The sequence below is a fragment of the Castor canadensis genome, chromosome 8 (genome assembly GCF_047511655.1).
Source record: "Castor canadensis chromosome 8, mCasCan1.hap1v2, whole genome shotgun sequence".
NCBI lineage: Eukaryota > Metazoa > Chordata > Mammalia > Rodentia > Castoridae > Castor > Castor canadensis.
The window spans coordinates 84808218-84830005 of NC_133393.1; the positions used below are offsets into that span (position 1 = coordinate 84808218).

The following is a 21788-nucleotide window of genomic DNA, read 5'->3' on the forward strand; positions in this document are numbered from 1 at the left end:
TGAGTTAAGGACTTGAAGATCATTTATTCCAGGCCATCCCACAGCCTTCTCTTCACTGGCCACAGTTATGTTTGGTCCCCAGGGCTCTTTCTGCAGCTACATCTTCTTCCATCAAGTTTGATCTAATTGCTAGCATCTTCCCAAGCGTGGACATGGCTGGTGGAGTTAGCACATGAACCTTCCCCAGTGCAAGGAGACAGAAATGCTGCCTGGGGACAAACAAAGATGTCTTTTCTGAAGCTACCTGCATGGACAAACTACAGACTACTGGCGCACACCCAGTGTTTCCTTGTGCCCAGGCACTGGCTAGGTGCACCCTATAAGGTCTAGACCATGCTTCTTGGTCCTGGCTCCTCCAACCCTTGCTCAGGTGGCTACAAAGTGTGGGGGTTGGGAGGAATTCTCCAGCTACCAGCCCTTGGTCACCCTGGAACATACCAAAGGAAAAGCAGGCCCCAGTGGTAGGCACTCCCTCCCCGACTCAGCTCCCAGCATTTTCTGAAAGAAATGTTGTTCCCTCTCTTCCCCCTTGCCACATCCCCTTCCTCCCACCGAGGCCTGGTCCCCAGGCTGCAGTCCAGCAGTCCCTTTTTGAGCAGACTTCCAGTGATGCAAGGCTTTGTGAGCAACCTCATTAGCAGTGACAGAAAAGAGAGAGGCAGCTCAGTGAGGCATTCCAGGTGTCAGTTAAGAGGGGCCACGGGAGGAAAAGGCCATTAACCATAACTAAGGTCAGCCCCCAAAGAGCAAAACATAATAAACTGAGACCTGAGAGAGGGGTGGAAGGTAACTGGATAGTTGGGGCGGGGGGAACCCTGAGTAGGGTTGTTCCCTACTCAGGTTGGGAAGGGAAGGCCCAGGGTCCTGGAGGCACTACAGAAGGTCTGACCTACCTCCATTATGTAAACTACTAAGGATGGGGGCTGGGCCCCATACACTCTGAATCCCAGAGCCTCAGCACAGGCCACTCACAAGTCTGAGTGAATGCGTAAGGATTTAACCACAGTCCCAAGGAAGAGGGCAATGGCCCAGACATGCTGAGCCCTTGGGTCAGGGGCTGTGTTTAGCACTGCCTATCTGTAAGCTCTCAGTACCTTGGTGACATAAGTAGTATTAGCTCCATTTCAAAGATAAAGAAATGTAGATATCAGAATGTGTTATTTTGGGGCTCCTCTGACTCTTGGAGATTCACTAGCTCTTTACTTACTTATGATACTTGGAACTTCTGAACCAGGAACACATTCCTCCACTCCAGAATTAGTCATAAGAAGGCTGAATGTGTGTTGGGGCCAAGGCCACGCACTGAAACGCACTCTTCTTGAAAGGCAATTAGTGTGACTGTCTAGTATCTGAAATTCCCTTTCCTGATGAGGACAATGAGGAAGACTGCCCCAGTTCAGGAGACAGGCCCTGCTGAGGCAAGCAGAGGACAGTGGCCGGTCTGTGTGGCCTCCCAGCACTGCTCCAGGGATGTGTTTGCCTTTGCTGGGCAGGGATCCGCAGGCCATATATTTTTGTCATGCCTGAAGGGGAATACACATGATTTATGAAGTTTTTTTTTTTTTTTTAAACCTGAGGCTTCCTCATAATGGAGCTGTTGAGAAGACCTCAGCAAACCTAGTTATGAAAGGTCTCCTTTCTGGGGTTCAGTTAGAAGAGGTATTGCTGACGGCCTGTGTGTGTTCCACCCTAGGTCTGGAATGGCCAGAAATCCCAGGTAACTGCACGTTGTTCCCCCATTCTTTCTCAGGCATCATGTCCCCCATACCCTCGTAGCTGAAATTCTTCCCCCAAAGAAATCTGCCCCAAGAGATCTTAGAGTCCCTGACGCCCTGAATCTCAAAGGTACAAGCTTCCCTGGACCAGTCATTTGCCTTCATAGAGTGTTTTCTTGGCTGCAAAATGAGCGTTAAAATACCTACCATAAATTTGCTTGAACACAGGGCCAACTTGAACCACTCCACCAGCCCTTTTTGTGTTAGGTATTTTTGAGATAGGGTCTAGAAAACCATTTGCTGGGGCTGGCTTTGAACCACGATCCTCCTGATCTCTGCCTCCTGAGTAGCTAGGATTACAGGTATGAGCCACAGGTGCCCAGCTGCCGTGAGTTCTTGTGGTACTGTATTTAATCAGTGCCTCTCCCACTAAGAGGAAAACTCTCGGAGGACAGCCCTCCATATTTTTTTTGTTTTTGTTTTTGTCTCTGTAGCACCTAACACAGTACACAGCAGCAGATACTAAATGGCAATTTGTAGAACTGAGCTCCACTGCGTTCAAGTGAATGAAGAATATGGGAAATGTGTTTGAAAGCTGCCCTTGGCCAGCATTTAGAAAATCTGATTTAAGTCTGCTTATAAATCTGACTATCCTCTACAGATAGGGAACTAGCGACCCTGGCCCAGATTGTGAACTCCCCACTCCCCAGGATTTCAGCTGTCTGACTTCTGGCTTGCATGTAGTTGCAAGGACCTCTGTCAGTCCCGGGGCCCAGGCACCCCTCCCCCAACCAGACTCCTGCCTCTGGGTGCAGCAGCCCAGAGCCCCTCTGGATTGGTGGGCGTCCCTGTGTCGGCTCAGCCAGGCTGGGCCCCTCTCCAGGGAAGGGGCTGAGGGGTGTGAAGGACTGGTGTGTGTGACTTTGTTTATTTTTTCTGAAGGATCCTGCCTGAGCCCTGCTATAAAAATAACCTGCCTGGAAACCTCATCTCTGAGGGGGAGAAAGAAGCTTTTGTATCCAGGGAAGTAGCCTGTGCCTGCCTCAGCCCCACCATCAAGGAGGGGCGGCTAAGGTGAGGAAGGGCAGGGACAGAGCCAGGGAGAGGGCTGTGGGAAGGAGGAGCAGTTGGGAGGGCAGCTCTCAGCCCCTTTCCCCTGGGTGGTGGAGGCATCTCAAAAGCTGAATGGACCTAGGAGGTCCAAAGGAGGAACAGAGGGAGAGAGAGAAAGAGAAAGTCAACAAGAGAGAAACACTGAGATATACTGGATATCAAGAGAGGGAAAGAGGCCAGGAGGCAGAAGAAAATCAAGTTCCATGGAGTGGAAAGACTTGAAGAGAGTGTATTAGAGACTAAAGTCAGAGGAAAGAAAACTGAGAAAATGTATACCCAGAGAGTTACAGGTATATCTCAAGGGAGAGAAAAAGACTGTGGCTATGTTTATAGATTTAGCTAAGGATTTGGTCCAGTTCCAGGGATTCCCTACTGTGTCCTCACCACTAAGGGAGAAGGCAGGGAAGGGTAAGACTGGCCAGCCACCTTCTGGGTTTCTGCTTCGCTGCACCATCCAGCTACTGCTCTGTCTCAGGCTATGACAGAAAAGACAAAGGTCTCCAAGCACCCTCTAGGCCCTGGGCTAGGCATAAATTGCAGGCCTAACTGCTTTCTCGAGGTTCTTTTGCCTAGGAGCTAAGCACAACTGCAATGAAGAATCTGCACTAGCACTGGCCTAGTTTCAAGTCCCAGTTCTCCCACTGTTTAACTGGATGGTCTTGAACAAACCATTTGGTTTTCTTATCTGTAAACCATAAATAATAAACCTCCCTGCCAACTTCACTGGGCTGTTGAGCAGATCCATGGCAGGGTATCTAAATGTGCTATGTTGTCTGGTGCCAACAAGATGAAAGGGACTGGTCCATTTGGACACATTTCCCTAGGCACAAGCAATGGGCTAGCAATGGCCTACCTAGAAGTGACTACTCATGCCCTGAAAAGCTGCAGGACCAGCTCGGCTATAGCAAGAAGGTCAAAGAGAGGCCCACAGAACTGCTATCTGGAGAAGAAGAGGTTCCAATATTAACTATACACGAAGCTCTTTGCTTACAGAACTTCCCCACAGTTTTTCATCACCAAAACTTGGGATCAACCTGTATTGAATCAGAAGTTGGTAGGATAGGTGCCATTCAAGATGGCCCTGAGCTAGGCACCCATGGCTCACTGCTATAATCCTAGCAGAGATCAGGAGGATCACAGTTCCAAGCCAGCCCAGGCAAATAGTTCGCAAGACCCTATCTTGAAAATACTCAACACCAAAAAATGGCTGGGAGGAGTGGCTCAAGTGGTAAGAGCATCTGCCTAGCAAGCATGAGGCCCTAAATTCAAAACCCAATGCTGCCAAATAATATATATCTCTATCTATCTATCTATCTATCTATCTATCTGTCCGTCTATATCTCTGCAACTTTTGTCTAGAAGAGAAGCTTATTTCCCTTGGGAGACAGTGGGACCAGTAAAAGTGCCACAATACCTCCTCAGGTTTAGAGATGGTATTTGAATAACACAGATCAAAAGGGAGAACATAGCTGGGGTCCAGGATGCCCTAAAGCTACTTTGGGAGGAAGAAATTAAAATGTTGAAGCTTAAAGGAAGCTGCCTTGGGGAAGTATATCTAGGCAGCACAGCTGCCCACTGTAGCTGGGAGAGGACTGGGGGTTGCAGAAGCCACAATTAAGAGCAGTGGTAGAGCTGAAGGATCAAAACAATTCCCAAAGGCCTCAGGCTGAGTGGAGGCCCAAGAGAGAAGAGAGAAAGGGATAGGGGCTGCAACAACAGGGCTGCTGTGAAACAGAAAGTAGTAAGCTTGGATCAACTGAGGCAACTATGGGTAGATGAATGGATAAAGAGAAAGTGGTATATATACGCAATAGAATACTATTCAACTATTAAAAAGAATAAAACTATTCAGGCATGATAGTGCTTACTTGTAATCAGAGAATTGGGAGGCTGAGGGAGGAGGATCACAAGTTTGAGGCTAGCCTCGGCTATGTAGCCAGACCCTGTCTTGAAAACTAAAGTAAGATAAAATAAAATAAAATCCTGTCATTTGCAGCAACATGGATGTAATGGAGGACATTATGTTAATTGAAATGAGTCAGGAACGGAAAGACAAATACCACATTCTCACTCATTTGTGGAAGCCAAAATATCGATTTTATGGAAAGAAAGAATAGTGGTCACTAGAAAGTAGGAAAGGGAGTAGGGGAGATAGAGATTAGCTAATGTAGATACCAAAAGGAATTCATTCTAGTGTCCTATAGCACAGAAAAGTAACTGTAGTCTTCAGCAATTTATGATACATTTCAAAATAACTAGAAAGAAACTGAAGGTTCCAAACACACACAAATGATAAGTGTTTGAAGAGATGAAAACGCTAATTACCGATTTGATCATTATACATTGTATACTTATATTGAATTATTGTACTGTTCCCCATAAATATGTACAATATATGCATACCCAAATGGGCCTGCCACATAGTATTTGAAAAGTGATTCATGGTGTGTGCTTAGGGCACCAATAGTAACTGGTTCCTGCAGGTGGTTAGCATTCACTGTGCATGAGGCATTGCTCTAAACACGGCATGTACTATCTCATTTAGCCTTTATAATGTCCTTTGCAAATGATGCTGTGGTTGTCTCCCCCAGCATCTGCCACATTCTACCTCTGCTGTGCAGCAAATTGCAATTTGGATGCAGTCGACCCTAGCTCCCAGCTCATGGGTAGGCCCTGGGTGATCTGAGCCAATCAGGTTAATTCCATCATCCATGCCACAAAAAAATTTCTTCAGGTCAGTTCATAAGAAGTATAAGACAAAACTTGGAGCTGGGCACTGGTAGCTCATGTCTGTAATCCTAGCTACTCAGGAGGCAGAGATTAGGAGAATCATGGTTCGAAGCCAGCCCAGGCAAATAGTTTATGAGATCCTATCTTGAAGAAACCCATCACACAAAAAAAGGGTTAATGGAGAGGCTCAAAGTATAGGCACTGATTTCAAACCCCGGTACCACGTGCACATACACACACACACACACACACACACACACACACACACACACACACACACAAAGACAAAATTGTTTTAATAGTAAGGGAAGAAAAGAACCCTGTCTCCTTTTTGTAAAGACTGTGATATGAGCAGGTCCAGGCCTGGAACTGCCAGTAGTCTTTCAGGACTGTAGGTGAGCAGCATAGAAGGAAGGCAAAGCCAAGAGAGTCTAAGAGCACAAACTCAATCTTGATCAAGCTATTCTGAAGCCACTAGGATCTTCAGATTTTCAGTTCTATAAATTAAGGAAGTCCATTATTGTCTAAGACAATTGAGTTGGATTTTATGTTTTGTTTGGTTTTTTTTTTCATAACTTGAAAAAAAGTTATCCCAACTGATGTAGAATAAGGAGGCAAGTTAAATAATTTGTGTAAGGTCAAGTAAGACACATAGTAAGTGAATGATCTGGGGTTCAAAGAAGGGCAACAGGAATCCAGAGCCCATGCCCTTATAGTAGCACCGACAAAACCAGCATGGGCTGGAGGCTGTACGGACACCAGCTCTATGCTTCATCACTTTTTGGGTTGTATCATTGCATCCTTAAAACAGCTTTTGGAGGTGGAAACCACCAGTGCTCCTATTTTTGTAGATGAAGAGATGGAGCTAAAACACAGTAAGTAACATGCTCAGCATCAAATAGCTCTTAAGCAACAGAGCATCGATGATGCAAAGTCAGGTCTCTACAGTCAGAGTCTGTGTGACTCCCAGGGTCTGGGGCCTTCTCTCCAATCTAGTGGAATGATCTGGAATAGTCTGTGCCACTCCCTTTGAGGGCAAATTGATTTCCGGTTTTTCTTTGCAGCTCAGTCCCAGTTCTCCATGGAGACTGCACAAACAGGTGAGTATTAAAGGGTGGTGGGAGAACTATTTTAGCCCAATATTAGGAAGAACATTTCTATTATTCCAGCAATGGAGTGAGCAGCCTGGGAGGGTCTGAGCTCTATGTAACTGAGGCCAGCAGACCAGGGTGTGTGGAGACTGCTGGTGATTACACTTAACAGATGAAGAATTGCCTGCCATTTTGTGCTCCCTAAGCCACCCCATTCTCTAGGCCTCAGTTTCCCCATTTGCACAGTGGTTGGGGCAGGACTGGGTGAGGGCTGATGTCTCATCCAGCTCTAACATTCTAGCATTCTGGAATTCCTGGAGGCAGGACTTCAGGCTGGCCAAGAAAACAGAACTGTGGCTGTCCAGCCAGGGTGGTAGAACAGTGGAGCTCATTGAGCCTGTGGTCCTCTCAAACAGAAATAGCCAAACAGTGCATGCAGAGAAGATAGATTCATCTGTGGGGCTACTGAATGGGGCTGCTGAAAAAATGCGGTGCTTGGGGGCCATCCAAGGAGAGCCAGTTTTCAACTCACAGGCTGTGACAACTGTGTACCTAACGACAGGCAGAGTACACTGGGCTTCATTCTGTCACAGCCGGGGGAAGGTGAACGTGTGAATAACAGTCCTCATCAGAACCACCGTGACCAAGCAGCCCTATGTGGTGGAGCTCCTTAAAGCAATCCAGTTCCCCTTTGGTTGTGTTTATAAAGCAGTGGGAGTCCTTTTAGAAACTTGCCTTGAATTAAGTTTAAACCATTACTGTTCACATGACCAAAAGGTGTTTATTTCCTCGATTTAAAGACCACATTCTCCAAGTTGTGAGCCCAGACTTAGAGTGAGGAGGACTGGGGTCTTCTTTCCTGGGGATCTTTGGGTTGGACTAGAGGCCAGGAGGTTTGTAAGATGCCATCATAAAGGTTCACTCTGAGACTTACCCTTCACTCTTTGCCCTAATGATGATAGGGAGTGACTGGTTTTAATGTGACTTGATATTTGCAACCCCATTTGCCATCATTGTAATCTGCTGGTGTAACCAAATAATAAACAATATCACTTAGATAAATAATAGTTGGATAATACCACGCTTGTCTTAGAAGAGAAAATGGGGGTGCACCAAAGGTAAGCCTGAGTTCTCTCAGTTAGTAATAGGTCTGGGGGTTGAACTGAAGCCCCCTGGTCCCAAATTCTGTGCTGTTTTTCTGTGGCACCCTTCCACCCCCATTTTATGAGCCACAGAGAAAACCTGATTTTTCCAGGTTGCTTCTCCTCTTACTTGGGGACAATGCAGAACCCTCTATGCCACATTAAAACCTTTACAAGTGCCAACCTTTGAAAAGATTGGTATTGAAAATAAAAGCAATTATAAAGGTAAGAGTATAAAGTCCAAAGTTCTTTTTTGCCATGATGCTAATTTTGATACTTTAAAAATATCAAACATTGAAAACTAAATTATTAGCTTTTGTATGTAGCACCCCTGCCTTCCTAGTGTCTTAAGTAGTTTCTAGCTTGCCTTTGGATCACCCAGCCCTGAATCTCCTGCTGTCACAGGCACCCAGGGTCCTTTGGCCACACTGCTCAACGCTGAGAGGAAGTTTCTGAAGTTGAGCCAGACTGCCAAGGTAGGAAGACAGCCTGTGCTGGAGCAGGAGTGGACACCAGAGACACCTGAGAGGTTTTTGGCAAGAGGGGCACAGGTAAGCAGGAGGAACCCTGCCTATCTGGAAATAGTCTTGTGCTTACCTTTACAAAGGCAGGATGGAGGGCAAAGAAATGAGGCTCAGAAATGGAGGCTACTACTGAGCTGTAAATCATATTCTCTCTAAATACTACACAATTAACACCCCTGTCCACAGGAAGAAGGCAGACCCCAATCGAAAAGGGGCCAAGGCAAAAAAGTGGGAGAACGGGATCTTGGGAGAGTGTCCAGCAAGAGATCGAGGGAAGGAGTTGAAGATTCTGATTCCTACTTCCTGGTAGAGTTAGCACCATCCTCCAGACTCCTCAGGGGTCAGGCCTCCTTCTTGCACACTCTGTTTCCTGCTAGGCTCCAGTCTGAGTGAGGAGACTGGAACTAATTTCAGGGGTGTCCAACAAGAATCCACCTGGGCAGGAGCGGGGTGGAAGAATGGGGGGAAATAAATATGATGAAACTACATTATATACATGTATGAAAATGTCATAATGAGCTGAGTGTGATGACGCAGGCCTGTGATCCCAGCACTCAGGAGGCTGAGGTAGGAGGATTATGAGTTCGGGGCCAGCCTAGGCTAAACAGCGAGACCCTGCCAAAACAATCAAACAAACAAAAATGTCATAATGAAACCCATTATTTTGTACAATTAATATACACTAATAAAAATGGATGAAAAAACAAAGACTCCAACTGGCATATTTTCCTACTCTTTTTGATGTTGCAGAGGCTGAAACAGGGCGATGGGAGGGACTACAGGACAAAGAGGATAGGGGAACAATATCAACAAGTGGGTGGGGGAATCATGAGTCATTTGTTAATAATTAAACAATTAAATAAACATTAATTAAAATATTAATATTTAACAGTTACCATGAGTGGCAAATTAATAATTTACCAAACTTTTAAGTAGTATAAAATAAAGAGCTGGTGTTTCACACTCTGCCTCTGAAAGAAGTAAAATGTGTTTGATTGGGGGCGATTGCAGGAGATGTAGCTCAGTGGTAGAGTGCCTGCCCAGCATGCACAAAGCTCTGGGTTCAATTCCAGCACTGAAAAAAAAATCAATTTTTTGTTTGGGAGCAACTGTCTTGAAGGTTCTCCAACCCCCATTCTCCTTGACACAGCCCCTCCTGCCTACCCCATCACCCCAATAGTCCTGCCCTTTGTCCCTGAGCCACCCAGCCTTTTAAAAAATCTGTGGCATGAGGGGAGCTGGCTGTTTTCAAAGTGAGGGTGGAGAGACTGGAGACCCCTTTGTGCTGGTGGAGCAGCTCAAGGTCCCTGAGGATCCAGCGGAGGAAGAGTTCCTTGTAGAAGTCTGAGCAGTGAACAAAGAGGTCCTTGAGCCAGCTTTGGCGAAAACCAGTGCCTTCACTTGAGCCCTCCCTCCTCACTGCTCTCACACCCACAAGGACAGCTCCAGCAGACGGCTAGTTCTAGCCTCTTCTCCCTAAAGGGAATTCCTCACGCAATTTTGGTTCCCAAATTCTGCACCATGGTGCCTGATTCATCTGAAATGTCACCAGGGGTAGGGTTGTCCCCTCAATATCCTTCCATTCCTTCTCTTCTAAGAGTAAAGACTTTGGAGTCAGAACTGTTTTCAGTGCTAAATTTCTACCACTTACTGGTTCAGTAATCCTAAGCAACCAACAACCTCCTCAAGCCTCAGTTTCTCCATCTGTATTAAAGGAATAATGGCATTGCTTACATTATTGGCACACAGCAAGCACTCAATTGAGATTAGCATTATGTTATTATTCCATTTGATCCCTGCTATGCTTGACCCAACTCAGCACATGGTTCCATCAGGTGGGAGTACCAGTCTGAGCCTGAGCTGGGTTCTTCATAGATGTGACAGGGCATGTGATTCCACAACTTGGAAGTATCGGAATTGGGGTCCTGAGGAGGAACTTCAAGCAGTAGGGGAAGGTTGAGGTTGACAATGACCTTAGATGAGTCGACTATAATGGCTACATTTGTGTCACTTACACAGAATTTGGTTCCTGGAATATTCAGAAAGGTCACTGGTTTTTAAGTGTTGAGGGGACTCAAGAGACCTATGTGAGGCTGACTAAATTTATGAGTAAGTTCTTTCAGCACATGTTTTGCACATTATTGTAGTGGGCTTATCTAGGGCCCTCAGGGTTACCCTTACTTGGAGTTAAATAGTTTGCCTAAGCTTACTAGTGGCATAGGTGTGAGTCAGTCCCAGACATTGGGTCTTCGTTCTTCCTCCACTGGAAGATAATGTCACCATAGTGTACTTTAGCTAAGATTGTGTTCCTTTCCTGAGCCCTGGGAAGCTTCGTAAGTATCATCAAGGTGGACTTCCCAGGATCCTGAGGAGGTTGTTCAAGGACTAAATCTGATGAGCCCATGTTTGAGTAAAAGAGACTGAGAAAGGTGGAGTTAGAGTCCAAGCAAGAGCCAGCTTGTACCTGGTGTTGAAGGGTTAAAAGAACGTGAGAGTGGCTTTGTGTGTGCGCCAGAGCAAGGCTGCATGTGCAAGGGTGCACGTCGCTCACGTGTGCGTGGTGGTGGAACAGGACTAGGACTGCAGGGCAGCCTGAGAGAGAGGTGCTGCAGTACTCCTGGAATGAATGGGCCTCTGTCTTTAAGGCTGTATGAGCCTCTGTTTGTGCAGGTCCCACTAACTCACCCTCAGCCACACGTGGAAAGGGGAGGAGAGGCCCAGAGAAGTTCAAAGCACTCAGAATTCTGATTTTAGAATGAAGTAAAAGACACGGAAGTCACCACACAGACCCCCAGTCACATATAGAATAGCATGCACCCACGCACACACGCACTTCCTACCTCTCCTTAAGTGTCATGTCATAATCTCATCTCAACACTATTGCCAACCTCCGGTTATCCAGTTGGGCACCTTTGGAGGAACAATCTTCAGCTAATGATTTAGGACAGATTTTAGCAAGTGGACCCTACTTGCTTGTCTCTGTCAGTTTAACCCTGTGTGTCTCCTGTGCCTATGAGTCTAGGTGTGTTTGTCTTTCCCTTGCCTCACCTGCAGCTCCTGCTATACATGCTTAAATCTCCATCCAGCCAACAGGCCTCACTTGCACCATTCGTGCCCACAATGAACAGGCTGCCTCAAGTCCTGTCCAGAGTCCTATGTTCCTATTCCTGCTTCCAGTCCTTTCTGTGCCTGGGCCCCTGTTGCCCTTGGCTGTGGTGACTCCTGTCTGGGAGCAACCCAGAGCTCAGAACACAGGGAGACAGTTGTCCATGCTTGCTATTTTTTCACCAGCAGTGCCAAAACCACAGTGATGGGCTCAGTGGCCTGGCTGAATGCCTTCCTCATTCCTATAACCACCATCCTGGCCTCCATCCCCCTGCTTGGCCCTAATTACCAATGGCCTCTGGTTCAGGACTTCTAGTTACTCAATGACAGACCTCCTGGGTTGGAGTCTTGTCCCCCACATGAGGACAGAGGGAGATCTGGGTTCTGGGAAGTAGCTGAGGCTGAGAGGTAACTTGGGACCAAAGGACAGGCCACAGAGACCAGCAACCATAGTATATCCTTCCTGTATCTCCAGTACTTGGTGCAGAGTAGGACCTGTAAGTGAGTAAATGGTTGAATAGCTGGATAGATGACTCGGTGGATGGATGGATAGATGGGTAGATGGGTAGATGGATGTATGGGTATATAAAAAAAACAAAAGAAGACTCTTACATCCATATAGACATTCTGGTAAAAATCTGATAACCTGGCCTAAACATGGGAAAGGCCTAAGTTGAGAAAGTGTAACCATCCTATCCCTGAGTCTAAGGGGAAAATTCTTACCCCAAACCCTTGGCGTTTTCTCCATCCTCATGTCTATTTTCCAGGCCCACTCTTGCAAAGGATGCCATGTCCACCAGAAAAGGCACTCTGCAACTGGTTGAAGCAGAGTCAGGATAGAATGAATAGAAGATGAACTGAAATGTGGTTCAGGCTGCCAGGGGCCATGGAACTGGGTAAGATAGTTTAGGCTGGGGCTATAGCAAAGTGTGATGTGCTTGAACTAAAAGATAGAGGAAGCCCCTAACATAGGGGCTGGGCATATAGTAGGCACTCTGCATCTACTGAATGAATGAATAAAACATCTATGTCCTCTTCTCTCTGGCTGACGTCCCCAAATCTTATTTCAAGGGATAGATTAAGACTCTCTGGAGCTCTTTCCCTGAGTAGAATGAATCAGGATCAGGAGAAAGAGACAGTGTGTGATGGTACACACACCATCCCCAAAGCTCTCCTCACCACCATCCACAGTCCCTCTTCCACACCCTTACCTTCCATCCCCAGTCTACTACTCTTGTAGATCCAGAAGCTGGGGGCACTTGGAGACACCAACATAAGGTGGTAGTGAGTGTGTGTTTGTGTGACTGTGATGGTCTCAAGCTCTGAGAAAAGACCTCATCCCTCAGGCTGGAGCATAGACAGTACATGGGACTAGAGGTAGGGTGGAGGTGTAGACACCGGCCTTCTGGTAGAGAGGAATCTGGCTGATGAGAGATAGGCAGCTCCATAGTACCAAGGCCAAAGTGTTCAGGCTTGGAGGCTCTATTCAGGAGTCTAGTCTTCCCTTCTCCAGCAGACACCAAAGATCTTCTCTGGTGCTTAGATCTTCAGGGAAGGAAATGCTTAGAACAACTCAGAATGCCTTGCTCATGAATTTTGTTCACTATTTTCTGTAGCAATTAGCCTTGGGAGAGTCTAAGTGGGAGCCTTCCCTCTGAATTAGATCTAGAACGCCAGGGGTTTGAGGTCCCAACAGGCTTGCCTCTCACTCACTAAATTGAGCCCATTTTCTGAGCAGACAGAAAGCTGTTGGCTCAGGGCAGCTAGGAAAGGCTTCTTGAGCCAAAGGAAAACAATTAGGAGTAATTACCATCAAGAGAGGCCTCCAATGTGGGCGAGGGTGGGAAAGGCCATCGGTTTGTGAGGAAGATGAAAGTGGCAGACTAATTTTGGGGAAGAAATAGGAGAGGGTGAAAGGGCTGAGTGTATGCTGTTTTTCTTCTCCAGTCAGAGGGGCAGGACCACTCCCCCTCAGCCCCTTGAACTAACTTCCACCTCTATAGCCCAGTGTAGGCAGTGAGAGGGGAAGGACAGAGGGAGAACACTGGGTTCTCTATTCCTGAGATTTTCAGACCAGTAGGGATGGCTGAGGAAACTCCACACTGAGGAGATGAATGTGAGATGCAGAGGTGAAAAGATAGAATGGACTAGAAATGTCTCTGAATGGGGAGGATTCCCTCTCCCCTCTCCATTGCCTGCAGGCCCTCTGTGGGGATGGGCTGGACCTGCCTGGTGTCTCCTTTATCCTTAGTCTAAGTTAGGACTAGAGACCTTGGAGGAAAAGAATGTCATTAATGTGGGCAGCCAAGAGCTGAGGATGAAAAAAAAAGTGCAGTTGGGGAAAGGGTTGCTGTTGGAGTAGTGAAGGGAATTCCTTATTACCTACCCTGTCTAGAGAATCCAAGAGAAAATGAACGTAAAGGCAGAGAGACCCAACCGTTTCCCCGACCCTCCAAACCAAGGAGAAAAGATGAATAAGGACTCCAATTCTGTTTGAGAGAACAGGAAGGATGACTGAGCGGACCTCATCAAAGGTTCTCTTATTGGTTTCACTTTGGTAAAGCCCTATGAAGTCTATGTCAAACATTTTCCCTGTGGGCATTACATAGTGTTCACCATGTGGGAACAGGAGACTTTTAGCACTTTTAAAGGTTTTGGACTTACATGCTCTTTGCTTGGAGACCCAGTTTCCATCACTGATAACCAATGACTGAGCAGGCTGCTCAATGCCTATGCTGTTATTTTCTCATCTGAGAAGTGGGGATACAATTCTATGATATAGATGAGAGACTTCTGAGGATTAATGAAGTAATGCATATGAAGTGTTTGGCATATCTGGGGCAAGGGCTTTAATAAAGTTTTATTATTAATATGAGTGGAATATGGCTCCAACTGCTAAGTGGAAAACAAACTTTGAAGCCAAAGACCCTGTATAGGAAGCACTGTAAACCAGACATGAGGAGGTAAGAACTTGGAATAAGATGGAGGCTATCAAAAATGAAGCAGAATTCTGAGATACTAAAAAATAAAATTTGACCACTTCTTAACTACTGTCTCCTTCAATTATTCTACATACCAGGATGCACAGATATTTAAGCAAGAAATAGATTAAAAAAAATCAATAATATACTCAGATGCTGGTAAGTATGGTGGAGAAAAACAGAGAGAGCTGGGGGAGTGGCTCAAGTGGTAGAGTGCCTACCTAGCAAGCACAAAGCTCTGAGTTTAAACCCCAGTACCACTAAACAAACGAAAAATGGAAAGAAGCTAGAGCATGAGAATTTGGGAGCGTGCTGACATTCCACCTCAGCTCTGAGGAAGAAGTGAGAAGACTAACCCTGAGGTTAAAGCAGACAAATGGCAGGGGCCAAGTAGTGTGGCAGAGTGGTAGGGCAGAAGACAGTATGGTTAGTTTGACAGGGCCTGACAGGCCATCGTAGGTTTAGATAACTAGCTGGTGATGGGCTGATGGGAAATGGGCATAGACAGGAAAGGAAGTAAACACTTTTCCTGGAAGTAGAGTTCAAGAAGAGTGTCTAGAGAACAATACTTAAGGAATAGGCACCGACCCCTTTCCCTTTTGGAAACTTCTGTAGAGCCAAGACCAGAGCAGACACCCAGTAGTTGTTGGGCAGAAGCTCTGATTCATGCCCTGGTTCAAGACCCCACTTTAAGGGACAATCTTTCTCTAGTGAGACAGTACAGACCCAGGCAATCATCAGCGATCTTTAACGACATTCAGGAGGCTTAAAAGTTTTCTTTCCTCATTTCCAGCCACTGTCAGATAGCTGAAAAAATCTTAACCCTGTATAAAAAAAGTTAAGAGCTCAAAAATGTTCCCAGAGGTGAGAGTTCTCTATCCCAACAGACAAACGGTTCTCCACCATGACTGGTTTTAGTGAAGCTGTGTAAGTTTTATAGGTAGAGCAGTGGGAAACACTTCTTAGAGGTGAGATAGTGAGGAGAAAGGGGTACGAGAGGGGCAAGAAGACAAGGGATGCAGTTAGCAGGTAGGCTGGAGTCCTGACTGGCATGCTTGGCCTCCAGAGGGTTTTCTGGCAGGCTACACAGACAGGTTTGGTTTTTAAAAGTGCCAGAAAGCCACAGATTTGCATGTTATTTGCGTTCCAGGCTTCACTTCCAGGTATGTGGAATGAAATGAATGAATGAACAGTATTCAGACTCCTGGTTAAGGGGTGGACTCAGAAATCCAGACCACACTGAGGATCCAATCACTGGTCCAGATTGGATCAGGAGACACAGGCACAGTGACAGAACAAATAGTCACAGAGACAGAGACAGTCTGAGATACAAACATCATTGAGTCCTTTTTACCAGGGAATTTCCAGTCAAAGGAAGGAAGCAAAATCCAGAGACTTATTTTAAATAAACTAACTTTTAAAAAACTAAGGAGAGTTTAGATAAAGGCAACATCATCCCTGACTTACTTCCATCTGTGATCTGTTATCCCCCACTTTCAGCTTCATTCTAACTATGTGCCTGTGAATCTGCCTTCTTGATAAGGTATATTGTTGATGTCTGCCTAGCCTCCCAAATCAGGCAAACTATAGGCTCTATAGACTACAAGACCCTGATGACAAAATGGCTTTTATTTCCCTGGTGAAACCATCTCTTCCTTCCACCCTTCAGGGACCCCAAGGCCAAAGCTTAAACCCATGGTTATGAAACACCTAGCCTAAGGGATTCCCTGTAAGTTTCAGGTAAGGGAAGTGCCTTTAAAGGGCAAGACAGAAAGGGACCAAAGTCTCAATGTGAAAGGCATGTAAAATGTCATTAGCAATAAAAAGGATGGAGAAAATAATATTTTGGAGAAAGAGGTGTGGCTAGAAAAAAATGCTCTAATATGCCTCTTGGGATAGAGTCAGAAGTCCCAAAGGACAGCATGTGGAACTGCTGAGGAAGGTGTATCTGTCAAGGACACAGTAGGGCACTGAATGTGTGAGTGGAGATGGTTGAAGGCTACCATAAGCAGCCCTTTTTTTCCTATCTTCCAATGTTGTTTTAAATAAATGTTTAATAGAGCGAGCCCTACCCTATCTCTGACAGATCAGAAAGCAATAGCTTACACTCCTGGTCTGAAAAGAGCACCAGGTCATTCACCTGCCCTTAGTTGCTCCATATCTTGGTCCATTCCCGATATAAAAAACAAAACACAAAAAAAAACAAAAAAATGTACAAATATATGTACTGTAATATATTCAGCAATTATAAGGACTACAGATGTCCAGGTAAGAGATTTTAAGATAATGTGAGCAGGGAAGGGTTCAAGATGGGATTTGGGTGTATGAGCTCAGTAGGTATTTGTGAAAAGAGTAAAATACATTGAATGAGGAATGCCCAGCACAGTGGACTCTAGGCTCCTTGTGTGCCACTCTCTCAATTTCCTCTTCTAGCACTGTGTTCTGTAAAGCACAGGGCAACTTCCAGAAGTCAAATAATTGATGGCTACTCCTCAGCTTAGAAGGGAGAAAAGTCTACAGCTGGGTCTGTCACATTTAGTTAAGGCTCTGACATAGACCTTAACTCTAAAACCAAGCTAGTGTTAACCCAGCCTGCAACTTTAACTTCAGTCTCTACTTTGATAGCATCTTAGCCCTTAATTCCATTCCCAACATCTTAAGAATTTGATAAGCTCCTGGACATCTGTTCTAACCACTCACAGATCTAGAATTTTCTGCATCTGACAGGCCAGAGAGGCAGTTTACACTAACATTTCCTTAAGGTTCAAGTTCAACATCTTCTAGTTTCTCTTCTCTCACAGTGACATATGTCAGTTCTCCCTTATTTTAATGGGTGACCAGCATGACCTTCTACCCCTCTCTACTTCCAAAGTGGGGAATGGTGGTTACATAACAGTTGTTAGGGTTTAGCACAAGTGAAATAAGCCCAAGACTGTAAGGAAGCTCAGCGTTACTTGTCCCTTCCCAAATTTTGTGATGAATCTGAAGCTGTGGACACATAAGCTCAGCTGTAGCCTATTTGAGTTAACAAGACCTAAGTGCCTGAAGCTTCATTTTCTGACTTATTTGGTTATGTGATCTCCCAAACTGAAAGCATTTTGCTCCTTCTTGCATTGGCTCACCCAAGTACAGCAAGGGAAAAGACAAACCTAAAGCATCAGTCATCTGTTTTACTGACAAGACCTATTTTCAAAGCTGGAGGGACAGTATAGAAGGACCAAAGGCTAAGACATTAAAAACACTGGAGCTCTTTAACAAATCCTCTCCTTCTCTACCCACTAGAGCTTTTCATGGGTCATGTAAAACAAGGTGGTGATGGACAGACTGTGAGATGGCTTTGGTGGAAGTGTTTTCCCAAGTCATTTGTTTCTACCCTTGGACCACTAAAACCTAGTGTTCACAGTGCTGGACCAGAGGGTAGAGGTTGGTCCAGCACTGTGAACTGGGCTAAAGAATGGAGAAACTGATAGCACACAGAAATATGAAGACCTCATATACAAAGGAGTGAACTGACACCAGTCTCTAGGCTACACAAGGGAAAAATACTTAACATTTAACTTTACACAGGACTCCTAGGAGCAAGAGTGGGTTCCAGATGACAATTGGGATGTAACTAGCCTCCACGCCTCATACCACCTCAAATGGGGAGAACAGTCTGTTTTTCTCTATACAGGGTCCAGGAATGATTATTGGGATTGTAGTTTCTGTTGAAGGCTCTTCTAGGGCAGTTAGTGCTTATTAACTCTCAAATATTTCTATTTTAGGGGAAGTAGGTGATTAAGAGCACAAAGTACACGGGAAATAATAGGCTTATTTAGTTTAAAGCAGGTTAAATGAAAAACTGGTAACATGCCCTTAGCCATGGAATGCAGAAACATCTTTTTCAGTTCTGGTCATCAAAAACTCATTCCTGAATTAAGGAAAAGTTCCCAGATACTACTCCTACTCTTTCTGGTTAACTCTCAGGGAAGAATGGCCACTGATATAAGTCTATACTTGGTTCCCATTGAGCCACCCTGGGCCACAGCTTGGCCCACTCTTACCAGATTTGGGATGGCAGTGTGGCCTTGGGATCACTAGCATCTACCTTGTTAAAAACAAAACAAAACAAAACAAAAACTGCATTAGAGAAATGGGGGCCAAGTTCAGACAGGCTCAACAATTCCTTATATATTTTGCAAAGTGCTTTTGTTGCATGTTTCATTTTCTGCTATACATGGCAATAAATATTTGTTGCTTTGGTCTGTACAAAAAGTCTCTGAGGAAGATAAGACAGATGTTATCTAAATGAACAAACAATAAATACAGAGAACTATCTTGTTATGAGGCCCCCCCAGACAATAGTGAGAGAGCCTAAAAAACTCAAGTCTTTTGATTCACAGTCCAAATTGACACCATATTGCCACCTTTCAAGTTGTCACTTAAATACAGTCAGTACCAAGAATCAGACAATATTCTAGGAGTCCTACAGTGAGTCTGCATGCCACAGCTTTCTAAAAGAGAATGTGAAAGGTTCTAGCAACTCATACATAGAAAGCTATTTATTTACTATAGAAAACATTGAGAGCGAGAGAGAGAGCAAAAGCGAGAGCAAGAGCGAGAGCGAGAGCGAGAGAGAGAGAGAGAGAGAGAGAGAGAGAGAGAGAGAGAGAGAGAGGAAAAAAAGGAGAGAGGGAGGGAGGGAGCAAGGAAGTAAAAACAAACACATAAAAGGTGGTCTTCCTCCAAAAAGCAGGCAGTTATGCGAAAGGTAGGACAACTGGTTGCTGGAGTGAAAACAGTAACATTCAGTTAACAATGGAATATTTAAAAAAAATAATTTTCTTTTCAAATTGTAACATGGTAAAACATAGAAAAATGTACTAAACAAGCTTGGTATAAAACAGAGTAGAATTTTCAAATAAGCCTAAGGAGAAAGCACAATGCTGGAAAGGATGGGGAACAAGGGGAGAGGAGAAAGGATTTTATACAAAACTACCTATTACAATACAGAAAAAAGTATAAAATGTTCCAATTTTGGAACTTAAGTACAAAATGACACTGGCATTGGATCATTTCACTATCTAAACCTTAGGAGCTCTCAAAGGGTGGGAGAAATGTTAGACAGAACAAAAGGAATAGAAGTTTTTATCTCAAGTTCATCAGTCCGTACACCACCCATTTTTCAGTTCAAAAATCTCCTATCTCTCGAAAACCTTTACCCCTAAGCCAAAGTTCATCCAGGCCTCAAAATAATTCTGTCAGGAAGTCCACAACACCCCATACATAGGGGCTGGGATCTCTGTGTGCTGGAATTTGGAAAATGAAAATAAATCTACAGGCTAAATGGTGAACACATTCAGTCTTTTTTTTTAAAAAGCATATTCCTGTGAAATATATATATATATATATATGTATATATATTAAATTCTCTGTGGTCAGAAACATAGTTAAACTAACTAGCCACAGACCAACTAGACCTGTATTCATCCAAGGCTGGAATTTTATGTGAAGACTGAGGTCCTTCTTCTTCTTGGTCAGAAGTAGGCAACAGTCAAAGTGGGGTTTTGTTGCTCTACTGAACCCTCCCTGGGTGGGTCTTTCCATGGCATGTGCTGCTAGCACACTCAAACCCCTGCTCTTAAGGACTGCTTGCAACTTTGGGGTCTGCCCAGGGCTCATGTGCTGTGCCTCAGGATGGGATGAAGCCACCAATGAAAAAATAGCTTTGTAGAGAAGTACTTCGATTTTACACAGGGGCATATAAATAAGAAGGGTCCTGGAGGAGGGGGACTTATGCACATGCCCCAAAGTCTAGTTTATAGTCACATTCCTGACTATACATATTGAATATCATGTGTGCATGTATATGTGCATGTATTTGCTGGTGGTTTTGTCCCTACCTATTGCCCATACTCTTTCCTACTTCTTAGTAAGGCCTAGCAACAGAAGTTTGTATGAAACCAAGATTCTTTCCAAGCTTCCCTCAGTCCCCTAATTAGAAACTCAATGAGGCTGGAGCCCTTTGAAAACAAGATGGCAGAACTGAAGAAGTAAAAAAGCAGTCTTCTCTTCAACTTAGGGATGTCCCTCACCCCTTTCACAGCACCAAAGTTTCTTTGCAAAAATAGTATCTGAGATACAAAAGGAAAGGCAGATGTGCTTGTGAATGCATCTCGCCTGGGCCTGGTCCAGGATCAAGGGCTTTATAAGAACAGAGGGTTGGGAGCAGTTGTTTCCAAGGTCTCTGGCTGCAGACAACAAAGGGCTGGTCCCCAGTAGGGTCAATGTGTTCTCATTGAGACAGTCTTCACAAGAGCTTTCGATGGAGGATCTCCCAAACCATCCGCTTCCGGAAGTATGGCATGTGTTGCTGTAGGGACAAAGAGACACCCTTAATTTTCATTAGGCCCAATACTTATTTCCCCATACTCCTTTTCTTCTCGAGTTTGAATTAACAGTCTCAGTGATGTTTGTAGTCTTTCAAATTATTCATTCTTGATTACATGTGTTTTTCTTTCATTGCTTTTTTCTACTGCTATTTCTATTGCTATTTTCCATTACTGTAGCCTTAGAAGTTATGCATCATTAGGAGTCTCCAGGAGATGCCAAAATGTCTCCAAGAATTTTGAGAATGGTATCTCTCAAAGTCTTCTTTGCTCAACTTTTGTTTTTGTGGTACTGGGGATTGAACTCATGGCCTCATGCTTGCTGGGCGAGCACTCTACCATTTGAGCTACACCCCCAGTTCTTTTGCTATTAGTTTGTTTTTCAGATAGGGTCTTGCTCTAACTTTGTCTGGGGTGGCCTCTGACCTTCAGCTAAGACATGCACCAGCATGTCCAGTTTGTTTTGGAGATATGGTCTCACTTTCTGCCTGGCTGGCCTTGAATTGTGATCCTCCAGCCTCTGCCTCCCAAGTAGCTGGGATTATAGATGTATACTACCATGCATGGCCTATGTTGAACTTTTTTTTTTTATTCATATATGCATACAAGGCTTGGGTCATTTCTCCCCCCTGCCCCCACCCCCTCCCTTACCACCTACTCCGCCCCCTCCCTCTCCCCCCCCACCCCCTTAATACCCAGCAGAAACTATTTTGCCCTTATTTCTAATTTTGTTGTAGAGAGAGTATAAGCCATAATAGGAAGGAACAAAGGGTTTTTGCTGGTTGAGATAAGGATAGCTATACAGGGAGTTGACTCACATTAATTTCCTGTGCGTGAACTTTTAAGAGCATATGAGACTGAAGCCTGAAAATGAACAACTAACGTTTTAGGTGAAGAGTTAAAGAAACTCTCAAAGTTAGCTCAGTTTGGTCTAGACAAAATGCTACAGTGGAAAAATCTAGGAAAGCCACTGATTCAGACAGAAGTAAAGAGTCAAGCGGAAAATTTATCAGAATAAG

The 21788-nt window shown here is 44.8% G+C and overlaps 1 protein-coding gene across 6 annotated transcripts in view; it reads right to left on the reverse strand.

Moving 5' to 3' along the window:
- Positions 1-13168: 13168 nt before the first annotated feature.
- The window catches only part of Senp1 (SUMO specific peptidase 1), a 61995-nt gene continuing 53375 nt past the window's right edge, over positions 13169-21788 (reverse strand). For 5 of the 6 annotated variants that reach the window (XM_074083250.1, XM_074083251.1, XM_020171714.2 and 2 more), the window contains one exon: positions 13169-20753. In XM_074083250.1, the coding sequence (XP_073939351.1) occupies positions 20691-20753 (63 nt within the window). In that variant the 3' untranslated portion in view covers positions 13169-20690. The remainder of the gene's footprint in view (positions 20754-21788) is intronic. The other variant, XM_020171715.2, reaches the window with a different exon arrangement.